Source organism: Pituophis catenifer, unplaced genomic scaffold (genome assembly GCF_029215685.1).
Source record: "Pituophis catenifer annectens isolate HBS135680 unplaced genomic scaffold, rPitCat1.0.hap2 SCAF_1, whole genome shotgun sequence".
In the NCBI taxonomy this organism is placed as follows: Eukaryota; Metazoa; Chordata; class Lepidosauria; order Squamata; family Colubridae; genus Pituophis; species Pituophis catenifer.
Window position 1 is genome coordinate 352,731,792 of NW_027256881.1, and position 17,473 is coordinate 352,749,264.

The following is a 17,473-nucleotide window of genomic DNA, read 5'->3' on the forward strand; positions in this document are numbered from 1 at the left end:
ATGGTTCCAGGTTACAAATGTGACAGGCAGCATCCTCTGCTCTCTGTCATTGGAGATCTCAACCCCAGATCCTCAAGGCAGATGGCCTCCATCTTCAGCACCTTCAAGGTTCCACAGGTAAGAGGGCCTCATTGGATAGAGTATGAGGTAGATAAACTACAAAGCACACAGTGAAGCTAAAGGTGGAAAACAAAGGGGTTTGGGGGGACCTATATTTATATTTTTGAGTCGAGATATGTTTTTATAAAGCCAAAATTGATAGATAATGAGATATATTGAAATGTGGTATTTGCCAAGAGGAATTCCTTCCTAATCTATTCTTCATAAAAGTAGTGTAGTTAGTCTAGTCTCTGTATTAATTTGACATTCCCTTGGCTTTTGACACATCATCACCAGGCAAAATACATAACCTCTTCTTCCTAATATGTAATCCTTCCTAACAAGGGCAGGAAATAAAGCTTGTCACTCAAAGTGAGTCAATAATCCACATAATGGTGACCCTTAAAATCAAAATCTCACTTTCTCCAGCTAGGTGTTGGCTTTGAGTTCATTCAGGGAGACAGAAAAGTTTATCCTTCCTTTTTCTGGATTAATCCCAGTGAATCTCCTCAGTATGTGGGTTTAGTCCAGCTGCTCCTGTATTTCCAATGGAACTGGGTTGGGCTGGTAGCCCCTCAAGATGACAGAGGAGAACGTTTCGTCTCAACACTGACGCCAATGCTCCAGGAGAAGGAGATCTGCCTGGCCTTCACTGAAAAGTTGAAATCGAAATTTCTTTCTACTCCAATGATGAAAATACTGCATATTTCGGAGACTTGGTCTAAAACTGAAGTGATTATTCTATTTGGAGACCCCAATAGTATCACAAATGTACAGGTGACAATGAGTATCTATGAATATTTGAGAAAGACATCATTTCGGAAAGTTTGGATCTTAACTTCCCATTGGAAACTTAGTGTGGTGGGGAATCAAGACGTATCAAAACTAGTAAAGCCCTTCCATGGGGCTTTGCATTTTAGGCCCCACACTGGGGATGTCTCAGAATTCAGTCATTTCCTCCTGTCTTTAGACCCCTTGAAGCCACAAGGAGACGTCTTTCTCCCTCCATGTTGGGAAAGGTTGTTTCTCTGCATGATGGACAATCCAGGCAGGATCTTTCCAAAGGGGGAGAAAAAATGTACAGGAAGGGAGAATTTGCAAAGTTTACCTTCTTACATTTTTGAAACAAGCATGGAAGGTGAAAGTTACAACATCTACAATGCCATTTATGCTGTGGCACACGCATTACATGCAATGCATGGATCTGGAGCACAACCAACCATGATGAGGCTTGGAAAGAGGATCTCAAATATTCAGTCATGGCAGGTAAACTCATTGACTTTTTATCTGATCCACAGATCAGATAAATGGTAGCTAGTTGTCTAGGTAGAAGACTATCTCTAGGCATTTCTTGATTTACTGATTAAATATCTGTATGTAAAATGTATCTAAGAAGAGGTTAAGATAGTAATTATGGGAAACTAAGGCAATTGAATTAAGTATTGGTAAGAGGTTTTTGTTGAAAAGGGATAAATGGCGGAAAAAGAGAATTAAATCAAACTGATTGTTCATAAGAGCAAAGAGCTTCCTAGAAGTTCCTGGAAGGACATCAGTGGTTGCCTGAGAGTGTGCCATTTCTTCTATTGCTTTGTTTGTTGGGTTAAGCTTCTGTCAAGCTCAGCATATGCAGAAGAACCCAACATGGTCCTAATCTGAGTGCATTTGTGGAAGATGCTTCGACAGGTCAGTTGAAGTCCTAGTCAGCATGGTAGAACCTCCTTGTTTTCTCTCAGTTTGTAGCCTGAGTTCAATCTGTAAAAAGACACTCAGTTTGTATTAATGTTGGTTGTTGTGGCTTAGAATTACTTGTGAATCCACCCCATTTTTTTTAGTCTGCCGTTTCTTGTACTGCCTTGTTTCTTGTCTTAAGTCTCTGTCAACTTCAGCATATGAAGAAGAACTCAACTTGGTCCTACTGGGTTCCTGATCTAAAATTCATCAGACTTTTCAACATCAAAGGCTAAATTATTCCTCTCTGGACAGTGAAGAGACAAACCAGGGCAGGACAAACCTTCTACATGGCCCCCACTTGGTCAGATCTACTTCTTCATTCTGTTCTCTTTGAGCTAGAGAAAGTCTAGCTTACAAAGTTACGATAGAGAGTATTTACCAATAAAGGAGAATATTCTAGCATATTCTGAATATGGTTGTTTTCTTGCAGACATTTAATGACCCAACTAGGTACCATCATCAGCGCTAGAAGGGAGTGATATCACTTTCAATGTTATCCGGTTTAGGCCATGAAAGGTCTGCAAGAAAACAACCATGCTCAGAGAGCACCAAGAATCCCTTTGATTTAATTATTTAATCATTCCTAAAATACATTTCTAATGGACTCAAATAAAATTAAAAATGTAATTTGTAAGACTTGAATTGAAGAAGCCATGATACAAATATCATGATAAAGAAAATGTGGGGATGAAGTTGAATATTTGATGTTACTTCTGATTTCTTAGATCACCATCCACGGAACTTATTTAGCTTCTCAGATATAGACCCATCTCCTAGGCTGATGGCCATCACCTTATGAAGGAAACCAGGTTGTCCTATGTGTGGAGTTCAGCCAATTAGTCCAGGTGTCTTTTTCTTTCAGATTCTTCCCTATCTGAGGAACATCAAGTTCAACAACAGTGCTGGAGAGGAAGTCTCTTTCTCAGAAAGTGGATTGGTTTCTTCTTGTTATGATCTTCTTAACTGGCTTTTCCTCCCCAATCAATCTTTTGTCCCCACGAAAGTTGGGCAAATGGATTCCACAGCTTCCCCAGGACAAGATTTCACCATTAACTCCGATGCAATCATCTGGGCCACAAAGGTGAGCTGGAAGGAAACGTTATAAATTCAGCAAAGGATTCATTCACTCCATGGGATGCACAACACCCTTTAAACAGGGAAACCCGTTAAATTCAGGAATTTGATGACAAAACATGCTTTAGAGTTGAATACATTTGAGATTTGACTTCTGAAAAGTCCAAGATGAGGTAAGATTGTGAAAAAGTCCTGCTCGAAACTCAGAACGTCATTACAGCAGGCAAGAATGATTTCCATGGACCGTTTCCATTCAGTTGGATCCTCACAATTCTTTCTTTAAGAAAAGCTGTAGCTCCATGTCACAAGCTCCATGTCCTTTGCATTTCAAGGTCCCAGTTCCAATCTCCATAGTCCATTGGTGGGTCAGGATTGCATTGGCCTGACTCCCTCTGGAGCTTTTTCTGGTAAACCATTTCTTTTGAAGACGTTCTAAAGATGGAAAGAGCAATATACAAATGAATAAATGCAGAATAATCTTTGCTGAGCCACCTACAGTATCTCTCTTCTCTTTTTTAAAAGGTTCCCTTTGCCAGGTGTGGCATGAAGAGGTGCCATGCAGGAGAGAAAAGAAGCGTTCCAGAAGGAAAGCCGGTTTGCTGCTACCAATGTGACCCTTGTCCAGAAGGAACCATTTCTAATGAGACAGGTAGACACACTTTAAATGTAGATCTTCCAGGATCAAGGAACCAGTGGAAAATATTAATTTTTGCAGGATTTACATGCTTCAATATATTCATACTTTTCAGCAGACCCTCTTTAATTCATGACTCTAAACTGTACTATCCCACAGGCCACTTTTCTTGCTCCTCATAAATTTAATACAGGTTGGTGTCAGCGTTCCAAGTAATACACCCATATCAAGGAAAACTCCGAGGCAGGTATATTCCTGAAAGAATAGCTTTATTGGATGTATCATATTGGCACAGATATGGTGGAAACTGACACTGAAGATTCCCACAGTTTACACCTAATTAAAAGTTTGTCACTTTCTCAAAACAATCAGTCACATGGTCCAATCAAGGTGCTGTCTGGTTGCCTGTCGACATCACTCCATCTTCCTCTGACCAGGTGTGAGAATGTCCTTGGTTCCCAAGAGAAAATATTTTGTTCTGGCTATCAAAATCCCAGCTATCTAAAATCCCCCCTCCCTATCCTTCAGCTCCAGCGTGACAACATTGAAGCTGTTAAGGTGGCTTTGGTCAGGTCAGCTTCAGTTGATTTTGGAGCACAATTCATAGGTTCCCTACTAGGCTTTCTACTCCTACTTTTACATCCCATCAGGAAAACCAGACACCTATCTTTTTGTGAACAATGGGGTGTGAGATTCAAGCTTTATTTTTTATTAAGGACCTGCCTCTTCTATCAGAATACTTGATCTCCCAGACCTGTCTTCAAAGATCTGTCAGAGACAGAGCAGATCTGTCTACCTATATCTGCTAAACCTTTCCTGCAAAAAAAAAATGTTTGAATGAGTAGATTTGAAGTTTAAAGAAGAGATGTTGAGCCAGAGAACAGATCTGTTTTTTCTGGCTAACCTATTCCCAGCATTCTCAGCATAGACAGACGATTTTCCTTTGTTGATTCACTATGAAATTGACACTGACTTTTGATTTCAGATGCAGCTCACTGTGACCCCTGCCCAGAAAACCAATATCCCAACAAGGACAAGGACCACTGCATTGCCAAGAAGATCCACTTCCTTGCCTATCAAGAAACCCTGGGATACATTTTAGTTTCTTAGGCCCCATGATCAACTTGGAAATAAATGATAATAAGGTAAAGATGTTGTTATTACTTTCCAACATGCCTGTTCTCTTTTTTCAATCTGATTGGCTATAAAAATGCGTTTTGTTGACTATTAGTGTTTTTAAGATTTTTTTTCAATAGATGAGCAAGGGTTTGCCTTTTCCTCCTAACTTTTTCATTCAATTGGCCATTAGTATTTTTTAAAGGTATAGAGTTTCTATAAACCATACTGTTTTAATTTCTATTAACTTAAGTGAGAAAGCTACATTTTTCATCAATAAGATCATGTGATTAACTTCTGGCCGCAGCTTTTCATACCTTATTTATTCTTTGTGACTGTTATGAAGATGGAAGGAAGGAAGGAAGGAAGGAAGGAAGGAAGGAAGGAAGGAAGGAAGGAAGGAAGGAAGGAAGGAAGGAAGGATGGATGGATAGATAGATAGATAGATAGATAGATAGATAGATGAATACATCATGGCTTGTTCTTTCTTGAACAAATAATTAAACAATTGATTACTGAGTAGGGAGGAAGACCTTGTTTTATGATACTCTCTGATTTCTTTAAAGAAATTAGAGATAAGAGGTCAGGAAATACTTTAAAAAGTGGTTATTTGAGAAGACAAATGTCTTGTACTACTATATGCAGATGTTATCTAAGGACTCGAATCATTTCCAAAAATCGTTCCATAGATAGATATACATCCTTGCTATGAGTATGCATTTGAAAAATTATATATCAAAAACCAAGATAGCTGTGTTTGACAGAGAAATTGATATGAACTGTTAACAAGAACACTTTTCACTTTGTTCCAGTGACTGTCTGGAACAATTCAGTCTTTAGGAAGTGTGTGTGTGTGTGTGTGTGTGTGTTACAGCATACAATCAAGATGGGGAAATTGGAGGACTTAAAAACAGTGGTGAAATCCAAATTTTTTTATTACCGGTTCTTTGGGTGTGGCTTGATGGACGTGGCAGGTGGAGGATACTGCAAAATCTCCATTCTCTCCCCACTCCTGGGGGAAGGATATTGCAGAGTCTCCATTCCCACCCCATTCTGGGGCCAGCCAGAGATGGTATTTACCGGCTCAAAATTTCCGCTATCGGTTCTCCAGAACCTGTCAGAACCTGCTGGATTTCACCCCTGCTTAAAAGGCATGGAAATGAATTTAGAAACATAGAGGGTTCTCGGTTGTGAGGAATGAACTTGATGAAAAAATGAACATGTTAGCAGGAGATGGATAAAGTCATGATTGGAGGGAGTTAAAGGGAGTCTCCCAAAAGAATAGCTATTTTTTATTAGTTGGTGGTGTGTACATTTATTCAAACAATGGATGTCTGCAAGTAGGCGTAAGATCCTGTGGGGCAGTTTGATGGTGGGATGTCAGAACTGCCACTCAAAAGTAAAAGCACCTCCTTCCTTAAATTGGGAGAGGGGTGTAGATGGGGGGGAAAGTGTGCGTAGAAGTGTAAATCTGAGAAGTGTTCCCAACACTACCATTTATAAATGTTCCAAGGACCAAATGACACTTTTTGAAATTCTTATTTATAATATTGACGATGCTCCCAGATAACAGGGACACTCAGTGGAATAAAACAAATTGATTAATAAATTTTAAAAAAAGAAGGCATATTGCATACTGGGTGAAAATTGGCTGTGGGGATTCCAAATAATAGATCCATTGCAAGCAAAAACTTCAAGGCAGGTGGAATCCAAAATAAGAATAGTGTCAGGTTTCGTTGCTATCTTAAATAAACTTCATTCTCAAACGCAAGGTCTCTAATGAATCTTTTTTTTGTTTAAGAATAGAAGAACGACATCCCTGAACTCTGTGTGCAGCCAAAACTGGCACCTCCTTCCAAACTCCTCCCTTTCCGTTCTTCAACCCCAATGTCTCATTGGCCATTGTGCAGATCCATCTCTTCGTCCCAAGCACTTTCTTTTCACAGGAATTTCCCCCCTCCCTCTGTCACCCAGGTAACGCTATCCACTGAAGAGCAGGGAACTAGGTAAAAGTTCATCTCAGCATTAAAGCAAAGCTTCTCCCTCTCTCATTCATGTCAGCGCTGGAGGGAATCATAATTTGGAACGCTGACATATAGCTTTATTGGAAAGATTATATGGGCACATAAAATCTAACTCTGAGGGGCCTTTTGGTTTTCACCAAATTAAAAGTAAAAGTCCTTTGCTCCAGTGTGGCAGCACTGAACCCAGAGGTGGGCTGTTGCCTGGTCAGACCAGTTCAGGGGAACTGGTAGTCCTGACCACCGGCTGGGCCCACCCACCGGCCCTAGCGCTATTCTGTCCTACATTGCTAACACTCTGGCTCACTGGTCCCACCCACACAGCCCAGCTGAGTTCCACGCCTCGCCTGCTGTACTCACTGCGGCTGCCTAAAAAGATTTGCAGAGAGTTTGAAGCCGCGCACAAGCGAGGTAGGTGAACATTTCTGGCGAACCGGTTGTTAACGTATGTGCAGCCCACCTCTGACTGAACCCTCAAGATGGCTTCAGCCAGATCAGCTTCAGGGTTGACATTGGCCAGTACGATAGGGTCAGTTACTTGAAGAGGGGGCTAGCCACGACCTCCTTGAGAGATGCTGAAACAACATCTCTCTCACGGATGAATTTATGCTTGATCCAGTTCCATTCCTGGTCTGATCCCAATAATAGAGACTTTCTGCTTCCAACCTTTCTTCTTGCCTCCATTTTCTTTGTTGATTTTGGGGCATTCAGACTCTCCACAGCTCAATATCATCCTTTTGAACAAATCGAAGCTTTAGAAAAAAACGTACCCTAACTAACATCTGCTTTTGGAGGAGGAGCTGAGTGTCCAGGAAGACAACCAGAGTGCACAGCAGTCCTAAGCAAGTCATGCAAGATCAAAGATCCAATGTTCCCAGTGCTGGGAGGACCAATCATCCACAGCTGCTTGATTCTACTAGGATTAAAATGGAGACTGTTCCTCCCCATTCAATAAACTTCGGGTACTAGGGCAAAATCTTGACCTCATTGCTTGGTCAATCACTGGTTGTATAATTGAATACCCTCAGGGTAAGGGTGATACTTGACTTTGAAAGGAGAAGGACTCATTGAGGTACCTTGAAAATCAGAGGTTGGGGCTCAGTGTCTCCCCTCCAACTAACACTGAATGGAAAGAGCTCCAGGGAATGGAGAGAACCACATAATACCATGGACACACTCCTATTACCTCAGCCAACCCAGACGTTTGCCATTTGGTGATGGTGTCTTTCCCACACCAGTTCACAATTCTGAAGACCTGCTTCCCAAGACAAACACAGCAGGCAAACTTTTCTGATTCCAACTCATTGTTGGAAAATCTTCACATAGAGTTTAATTTAACCTAATACCTTGAGAAATTCTCTTGCCAACTATTAAGGTCTATCGGAAGAATTAGTGTCTAATTACATCACCTGCCATGTTAGTATTTATAAACCACTTATTCCATCCCAGTGTTGGTATGATTGCCCAGACTTACTAGGATTCAATTGATTGTCAAGGGCCACCATGCCCCATCAACACTTATACTATCCAAACAACCTATGGAAGAAGCCAAACTCCACCTTGTGTGCACATGCTCAGTTTCACATGACTCAAATACACAATTCCACCTTGATTGTCCAGTGCATCTGATCTGTGGATTAATAATAGGAAATCCAAACTCATTTTTCTCTATCTGGTGTATTGCTCAGTAAATAAGAAAATTGCTTTTCCATGCAATTATCAGAAGAACAGCAATCTCTAATGTATCCCCTATGGATTTCTACCCACAAAAATCTTCCAAGTTGAAACCTGCTTTAAATTAAATACTCCGAGTTCTCCCAGTGGAGGCAGGACATGTCACCTTGCCTTGTGTTGTGAAGAGGCAACTTCAGGGTTTGGTGAGACTTGTCTGTCCTTAGTAACCTCTTTGGTCACAGACCATTTACAGGTAAGAGGAAGCACAGTTGAATATAAATTTGCTTTGGGGCCATTCAGGCAGCACAGACTATCTCTCTTCTGCTAAAGCTCTGCTGAGATTTCAAGGGCTCCCTCAAATTCAGTCTCTGCACACACAAAACACCCTTTTGGTTCCTGATCTAGGAGGAAAGGTGAGAAGGATGGCTGGGCTGCCTCTCCTCCTCCTGCTGCTGCTCTTCTGGCTCCTGCCTCCAACTTCTGCAAAGAAGATGCAAACTGGATGTGTGTTGACAAACACTGTACACACTACGAGAGACTTTTACAGGCCTGGTGATGTCATTATTGGTGGTAATTTTCCCATGGGAACTGTATATTCATTCTACTTCAAATCCTTTAAAAAAAAACCCTCTTCATTTCTGGGGGAGATTTTGTAAGTTTCACTTAAAAATGAAACATGTAAATAATTATTTGGTTTGTTCAAGGACTCTTATCAGAAATATTTGTTCTAGTGAGGTTTGCAATGCCCTAGTGTAGTTCAGATATTTGTGCTTTTCTCAATAAAGAACCAAACTCATAAAATAGGCAAGAATTCTCAGTCTTTCCAGGACTCTCAATCAGGAAGCTAATAAACCACCCAAAAAAGTGAGGAAGGAAAACACTTTAGAAACTGTGCTGGCCTAGTGAAGAAGTTGACTTACAGTATAAATTTGGACATAAACTCCTGATACAAAAATCAAAGATGAGGTCAACCCATTTACAGTGTCAAGGAGTTGTAAAAAAATCCATCAATTTGGGAATCAGGATTGCTCATAAATGGCCCTTCAGTAAACGTATGCTGTCATACCTACTGCTCAACAGTGGTTTCCAGACCTGAAGAAGCTCCTTCAAGAAGGGAGAAAATTAATGAGGGTGGAAGAGAAGCAACTGGGAAGAACTATACTCATTGGAGCAAAGTGATCTGTGATATGGATAAACAGGATTTTCTCCTTGCTGTCAAGGCCATTAATCAAGGAACAGCCTTAACAATGAAAAAAACCCAAAGGAATTTGGGAGTTCCTGCTGCAAAGGACATTTTTAAAAATGACATGACCTACTCCACACAAGCTTTCCTTAAAATTTCCCTGATGATTTTCTCACTTTAGAGTCCTACCCAAGAACTACCAGCAGTTCGTAGCATTGGTATTTGCAGTCACAGAGGTCAACAAGGATCTGCTTCTCCTCCCCAACATCACCCTTGGCTTCCACATCTATAGCAATTCTCAGACTCAGAAGGAGATTTCCATAATCAGCCTCTCCCTTCTCTCCACAAGAGGCCAAATGGTTCCAGGTTACAAATGTGACAGGCAGGATCCTCTGCTCTCTGTCATCGGAGATCTCAACCCCAGATCCTCAAGGCAGATGGCCTCCATCTTCAGCATCTTCAAGGTCCCACAGGTAAGAGGGCCTCATTGGATAGAGTATGGGGTAGACAAACAACAAAGCACACAGTGAAGCTAAAGGTGGAAAACAAAGGGGTTTTGAGGGACCTATATTTATATTTTTGTGTCGAGATATGTTTTTATAGAAGCCAAAAGTGCTAGATAATGAGATATATTGAAATGTGGTATTTGCCAAGAGGAATTGCTTCCTAATCTATTCTTCATAAAAGAATAAAAATAAAATAAAATAAAAGATATTTGACACAATATCACAAGGCAAAATACATAATCTCTTCTTCCTAATATGTATTCCTTCTTCCTAACAAAGCCAGAAAATTAAGTTTGTCACTCAGTGAGCCAATAATCCACATAATGGTGACCCTTAAAATCAAAATCTCACTTTCTCCAGCTAGGCGTTGGCTTTGAGTTCACTCAAGGAGACAGAAAAGTTTATCCTTCTTTCTTCTGGATTAATCCCAGTGAATCTGCTCAGTATGTGGGTTTAGTGCAGCTGCTCCTGCATTTTCAATGGAACTGGGTTGGGCTGGTAGCCCCTGAAGATGACAGAGGAGAACGTTTCGTCTCAACTCTGACGCCAATGCTCCAGGAGAAGGAGATCTGCGTGGCCTTCACTGAAAAGTTGAAATCGGATTTTCTTAATACTCCAATGATGAAAATACTGCATATTTCGGAGACTTGGTATAAAGCTGAAGTGATTGTTCTATTTGGAGACCCCAATTGTATTAAAAATGTACAGGTGGTAATGGGTATCTATGAATATTTGAGAAAGACATCATTTCGGAAAGTTTGGATCTTAACTTCCCATTGGAAACTTAGTGTGGTGGGGAATCAAGACGTATCAAAACTAGTAAAGCCCTTCCATGGGGCTTTGCATTTGAGGCCCCACACTGGGGATGTCTCAGAATTCAGTCATTTCCTCCTGTCTTTAGACCCCTTGAAGCCACAAGGGGATGTCTTTCTTCCTCCATGTTGGGAAAGGTTGTTTCTCTGCATGATGGACACTCCAGGCAGGATCTTTCCAAAGGGGGAGAAACAATGTACAGGAGGGGAGAATTTACAAAGTTTACCTTCTTACATTTTTGAAACAAGCATGGAAGGTGAGAGTTACAATATCTACAATGCCATTTATGCTGTGGCACAAGCATTACATGCAATGCATGGATCTGGAGCACAACCAACCATGATGAGGCTTGGAAAGAGGATCTCAAATATTCAATCATGGCAGGTAATCCCAGTGACTTTTTATTTGATCCACAGATCAGATAAATGATAGGTAGGTGTCTAGGTAGAAAACTATCTTTATGCATTTCTAGATTTACTGATTACATATCTGTATGTAAAATGTATCTCAGAAGAGATTAAGATAGCAATTATTGAAAACTGTCATTTGAATTAATTGAGAGGTTTTTGTTGAAAAGAGATAGATGGCGGAAAAAGAGAATTAAACTAAACCGATTATTCATAAGAGCAAAGAGCTTCCTAGAAGTTCCTGGAAGGACATCAGTGGTTGCCTGAGAGTGTACCATTTCTTGTACTGCTTTATTTGTTGTGTTAAGCTTCTGTCAAACTCAGCATATGCAGAAGAACTCAACATGGTCCTAATCTGAGTACCTTAGATTTGATTGCTTAGATCTCCATCATTTAGCTTCTCAGATATAGACCCATCTCCTAGGCTGATGGCCATGACGTTATAATAGAAATCAGGATGTCCTATGTGTGGTGTTCAGCCAATTAATCCAGCTGTCTTTTCTTTCAGGTTCTTCCCTATCTGAGGAACATCAAGTTCAACAACAGTGCTGGAGAGGAAATCTCCTTTTCAGAAAGTACATTGGTGTCTGATTGTTATGATCTTCTCAACTGGCTTTTCCTCCCCAATCAATCTTTTGTCCCCATGAAAGTTGGGCAAATAGATTCCACGGCTTCCCAAGGACAAGATTTCACCATTAACTCCGATGAAATCATCTGGGCCACAAAGGTGAGCTGGAAGGAAACATTGTAAATTCAGCAAAGGATTCATTCATTCCAGAGGATGCACAGCACTGGGAAACCATTACATTCAGGAATTGGATGAAAAAATATGCTTTTGAGTTGAACACATTTGAGATTTGAGATCTGAAAAGTTCAAGATGGGGTAAGATTGGGAAGAATTCCTGCTCGAAACCCTGGACACCGTAAAAGCAGGCAGGAATGATTTCCATGGACCGTTTCCATTCAGTTGGATCCTCACGATTCTTTCTTTTAGAAAAGCTCTAGCTCCACGTCACAAACCTTCCTTTGCATTTTGAGCTCCCAGTTCTAATCTCCAGAGTCCATTGGTGGGTCAGGATTGCATTGGCTTATGCTGGTTTCTGGTAAACCATTTCTTTTGAAGGCGTTCTAAAGATGGAAAGAGCAATGTACAAATGAATAAATGAAGCATATTCATTGCTGGGGCCACCTACAGTATCTCTCTTCTCTTTTTTAGAAGGTGCCCTTTGCCAGGTGTGGCATGAAGAGATGCCATGCAGGAGAGAAAAGAAGCGTTCCAGAAGGAAAGCCGGTTTGCTGCTACCAATGTGACCCTTGTCCAGAAGGAACCATTTCTAATCAGACAGGTAGACACACTTTAAATGTAGCTCTTCCAGGATCAAGAAAACCAGTGGAAAATATTAATTTTGGAAGGATTTATATGCTTCAATAAATTCATATTTCTTTTCAGCAGACCCTCTCAATTCATGACTCTAAATTGTACTACTCCATAGACCACTTTTCTTGCCCCTCATAAGTTTAATACAGGTTGGTGACAGGGTTCCAAGTAATACACCCATATGAAGCAAAACTCCAAAGCAGGTAGATTCCTCAAAGAATAGCTTTATTGGATATACCATATTGGCACAGATCTGGTGAAAACTGACTCTGATTGTTCCTACAGTTTACACGTAATTAAAAGTAAAAGTTTATCATTTTCTCAAAGCAATCCAGTCACATGGTCCAATCATGTTGCTGCCTGATTGCCTGTTGAGAAGTATTTTGTTTTGGCCACAAAATCCCAGCTATCTAAAATGCCCGCTCCTTATCCCTCAGCTCCTATGTGGCAACACCGAAGCTGTCAAAAATGGCTTCGGTCAGCTCAGCTTCAGGGTTGACAGTTGGTTTTGGAGCACAATTCATGGGTTCCCTACAAGGCTTCCTACTCCTACTTTTACATCCCATCAGGAAAACAAGACCCCAATCTTTTTGTGAAAGAATGTGGAGTGAGATTCTTTAGCTTTAATTAGAAGGTTTAGTTTTTATTAAGAACCTGCTTCTTCTATCAGAACACTTGATATCACAGGAAATTCATAGGCCTGTCAGAAACAGAGCAGATACATCTATCTATGTCTGCTCACGGTTCCCTCAAAAAAATTTGAATGACTTGATTTGAAACATAAAGCAAAGACTTTGAGCCAAGAGCCAGTTTTTCTGGCTAATCTATTCCCTGTCAGCATTCCAGAACCCCCACCCCACCAGCTCCAAGTAAAGACTCTGAGGCAAGCATTTTCAAAGTTCTATTTACTAGAATAGGTAAACTGGCACATCTGGGAAAACCTGAATCTTAAAGGTCCGGGTTTTCCCTCAGTAAATCAAAACCCCCAAAACCATCCCCTCAATCCTCAATCGATCACATGCTCCAATCAACCGCCGTTCCATCTCTAGACATCACTCCGACCACTCCTTCTCCAGATGCAGGATCGCCCTGACCTTGACCAACAGGAAGAATGTTATTATGTCTACAGGCAACCCCTCTACTAACCCCACCTCCTAGTTTCCTACACATGAGAAGGTAGCAGCATTGAAGTTTCCAGGGTAATATGGCTTCCAAAGCTGACATTCCCAGCACGGTCAGTATGGATGGATGATTTGCCCTTGTTGATTCACCAAGAAATTCACACTGACTTTTGATTTCAGATGCAGCTCACTGTGATCCCTGCCCGGAAAACCAATATCCCAACAAGGACAAGGACCACTGCATTGCCAAGAAGATCCACTTCCTTGCCTATCAAGACACGCTGGGATACATTTTAGTTTCTCTCGCTCTTTCTCTCTCTGTGATCACATTGGCAGTTCTGGTGATTTTCCGTAAAAATCACAACACACCAATTGTCAAGGCCAACAACAGAGATCTCACCTACATCCTCCTGGTCTCCCTCCTGCTCTGCTTCCTCTGCTCCTTCCTCTTCATTGGTCGACCCAGGAAGCTCACCTGTCTCTTCCGACAATCTGCCTTTGCCATTCTCTTTTCCCTCGCGGTTTCCTCCATCTTGGCAAAAACTGTCATGGTGGTTCTGGCCTTCATGGCCACCAAGCCAGGGAACAAGACAAGGAAATTCTTAGGAAAACCACTGACTAACTCCATTGTCTTAGCCTGTCCCCTGATACAAGCAGTTCTTTGTGCCACCTGGCTGGCAACCTCTCCTCCATTTCCCAACTTTGACTTCCATTCTTTAGTAGGAGAGGCCATCTTGGAATGTAATGAAGGCTCAGCTTTAATGTTTTATGTTGTTCTCATCTATCTGGGTTTCCTGGCTCTTATGAGTTTCTCTGTGGCCTTTCGGGCTAGGAAATTGCCTGACAGCTTTAATGAAGCCAAGTTCATTACTTTCAGCATGCTGGTCTTTTGCAGTGTTTGGATCAGCTTCCTCCCCACCTACCTGAGCACCAAAGGGAAGTCCATGGTGGCCGTGGAGATCTTCTCCATTTTGGCCTCTGGGGCTGGTCTCTTGGCTTGCATCTTTTTCCCCAAATGCTACATTATCCTATTTAAACCCAATCTCAATTGCAGAGAGAATATAATGAGGCACAAGAATCACTGATTATAATCTCTGATTACAAATATGAAACATTTATATTGATACCCAACCTACACACAGGTGACTCCAGCTGGATTACAATATTAAAGACCACTACATAAAAACCCATTAAATGCCTCATTTCCACATCCGTTTCTGCAGGGATTGGGAGGTTTCATTTTGATCTTGGATATTTTTCAATTTGATCTCATTTCTTTAAAAAGAGGAAATTAGAGATTGCCTTGTCCATTAAACCATTGGAAATCAAGTGATGTGAGTAATCTCAGAATGTCTGTTAATCTGCAACGATCACCCACTTTTTTCATTAATGTTAGTTGTCCCAAAGATCAGCTTGATAATAAACATTGATATGGTGTATTTGGATATTAATTTCCAAAATGATAGATTCCCATTTTATTAATTTTAATCAAAAGCATATTTAAGAATATGTTGGGTTTGTTACACTCTCAGTGTTTTTAAGCTTGTTCCTTTCCACTGATTCCTGAAGCTTTGTTGAATTTCCTACTGACATTTTCTTTCAATTGACTATTAGAGGTTTTTTTTAATTCTAGCATTGAAATGAACCATATTGTTTTATTCTCTATTATGTTAATTGAGAAACATGCTTTATTAATAAATAAGCTCATGTGAAATTGATATTGATGGATATTTTTCTGCTCGTGCTCTCTTCTTAATATTTTTTCCAAATATTACATAGAAGGAAGGTGGATGGATGGAAGGAAGGAAGGAAGGAAGGAAGGAAGGAAGGAAGGAAGGAAGGAAGGAAGGAAGGGTGAAGTTAAATGCAATATATTGTGAGTAGTAAGAAAGATATGGTTGTGTGATGTTCTCTTGCTTATTTAATGAACTTATGGATAAGAGTGAGGGACGCGGTTGCTCAGTGGCTAACACGCTGAGATTGTTGATCGAAAGGTTGGCAGTTCAGTGGTTCGAATCCCTAGCAGTGAGCTCCTGTTCCTTGTTCCAGCTTCTGCCAACCTAGCAGTTCAAAAGCACATAAAAAATGCAAGAAGAAAAATAGGGACCACCTTTGATGGGAAGGTAACAGCTTCTGTGCACCTTTGGCATTTAGTCATGCCGGCCACATGACCATGGAGACGTCTTCAGATAGCGCTGGCTCTTCATCTTTAAAACAGAGATGAGCACCACCTCCTAGAGTCGGGAACGACTAGCACATATGTGCAAGGGGAACCTTTACCTTTACGTTTATGGATAAGACTACAGGACATGCTTAGCGATTGGTCTGTTTACTCCTATATACAGTGGACAGTATGTTATCTAAAAACTCAAATAATTTGCAATAAATGTTCACAGATTTAACATACATCCTCACTATGGGTAAGTATTTGAAAAGTACTATTTCAAACACCAAGATAGTTGTGATTCACGGTGAAATAGAATGAACAATATAACAATGGAATGAACAAGAAGCAAGAAATGGAATGAACAACTTTAAACAGCTGCACAATCTCTGTTCCACCTTGACCAATTCAGTCTTTATAATAGTAGGGGGAGATTTGGGTATCATGGTAGAGGGGACTGTAAAGATGGGGAAATGAAGGGAACAATGATAAGATGTGCAAATAGGTATAAAAACATAGAAATGATTCAACAGAGGGGAAGATGCTGATGATCAAAATCAGAACAGAGCTGGAAGGGACCTTAAAGCTGGAAGGGACCTCTTCTAGTCCAGCCCCCTGCTCAAGTATGAGATCCTACACCATTTCAGACAAGTGACTGTCTTCTCTTAAAAACCTCCAGTGATGAAGCAACCACAACGTCTGAAGAAAAGCTGTTCCATTGGTTAATTGTCCTCCCTGTGAGGAAGTTTCTCTTTTTTAAGTTCTATGGGAGAAGTTAGTGTCTAATTTCATTCCCTGCCATGTTGGTATTTATAAACCACTTACTCCATCCAAGTGTTGGCATGATTGCCCAGCCTTACTAGGGCACAACTGATTGTCACAAGTGCCACCATTTATTTATCATTTATTTATTTATTTATCATATTTGTATACCGCCCTACTCCCGGAGGACTCAGGGTGGTGAACAGCCAAGATAAAATACAAAGAACATACAAAAGTTAAAACTATTAAAAATAGATTAAATAATTTGGGCTCAAAAAACCAATTTAAGACGTCCAATTTATCTAAAAACATTTAAAACCCAATTTAAAAGGGAGAGCTAGGCCAGACCAGCCTGTTGGAATAAAAACGTTTTTAGAATAAAAACCATGCCCCATGAAGATTTATACTATCCAAGCAAACTATGGAGGAGGCCAAACTCCTTGCTCAGTTTCACATAATTCAAATACCCAACTTCACCTTGACTCTCAACTGCATCTGATCTGTGGATTAACAACAAGAGTCCCAAAATCATTTTTCTTTATATGGTGTATTGCTCAGTACATAGGAAAATTGTTTTTCCTTGTAATTATCAGGAGAATGGTAATTTCTAATGTATCCCCTATGGATTTCTACCCATGAAGATCTTCCGACATAAAACCTGCTTTAAATTATATATTCAGAGGTCTCCCGTTGGGAGTAGAACATGTCACCTTGCCTTGTGTTGTGAAGAGGCAGCTTCAGGGTTTGGTGAGACTTGTCTGTCCTTAGTATCCTCTTTGGTCACAAACCA

At 40.6% G+C, this 17,473-nt stretch overlaps 1 protein-coding gene across 1 annotated transcript; it reads left to right on the plus strand.

Moving 5' to 3' along the window:
- LOC139313489 (vomeronasal type-2 receptor 26-like) lies at window positions 1-14,842 on the plus strand. Its single transcript, XM_070939084.1, has 5 exons — window positions 1-117; window positions 529-1,365; window positions 2,693-2,911; window positions 12,475-12,604; window positions 13,938-14,842. Exons 1-5 carry the CDS (start codon window positions 1-3, stop codon window positions 14,840-14,842), a joined length of 2,208 nt encoding a protein of 735 aa, XP_070795185.1.
- Window positions 14,843-17,473: the final 2,631 nt, after the last annotated feature.

Bases quoted from the DNA above. Each gene is read 5' to 3' on its own strand.
- LOC139313489 (XM_070939084.1), top strand. From the start codon at position 1: ATGGTTCCAGGTTACAAATGTGACAGGCAGCATCCTCTGCTCTCTGTC. The intron at 118-528 runs GTAAGAGGGCCT...CACTTTCTCCAG, and splicing joins GCACCTTCAAGGTTCCACAG to CTAGGTGTTGGCTTTGAGTT. The intron at 1,366-2,692 runs GTAAACTCATTG...TTTTTCTTTCAG, and splicing joins CAAATATTCAGTCATGGCAG to ATTCTTCCCTATCTGAGGAA.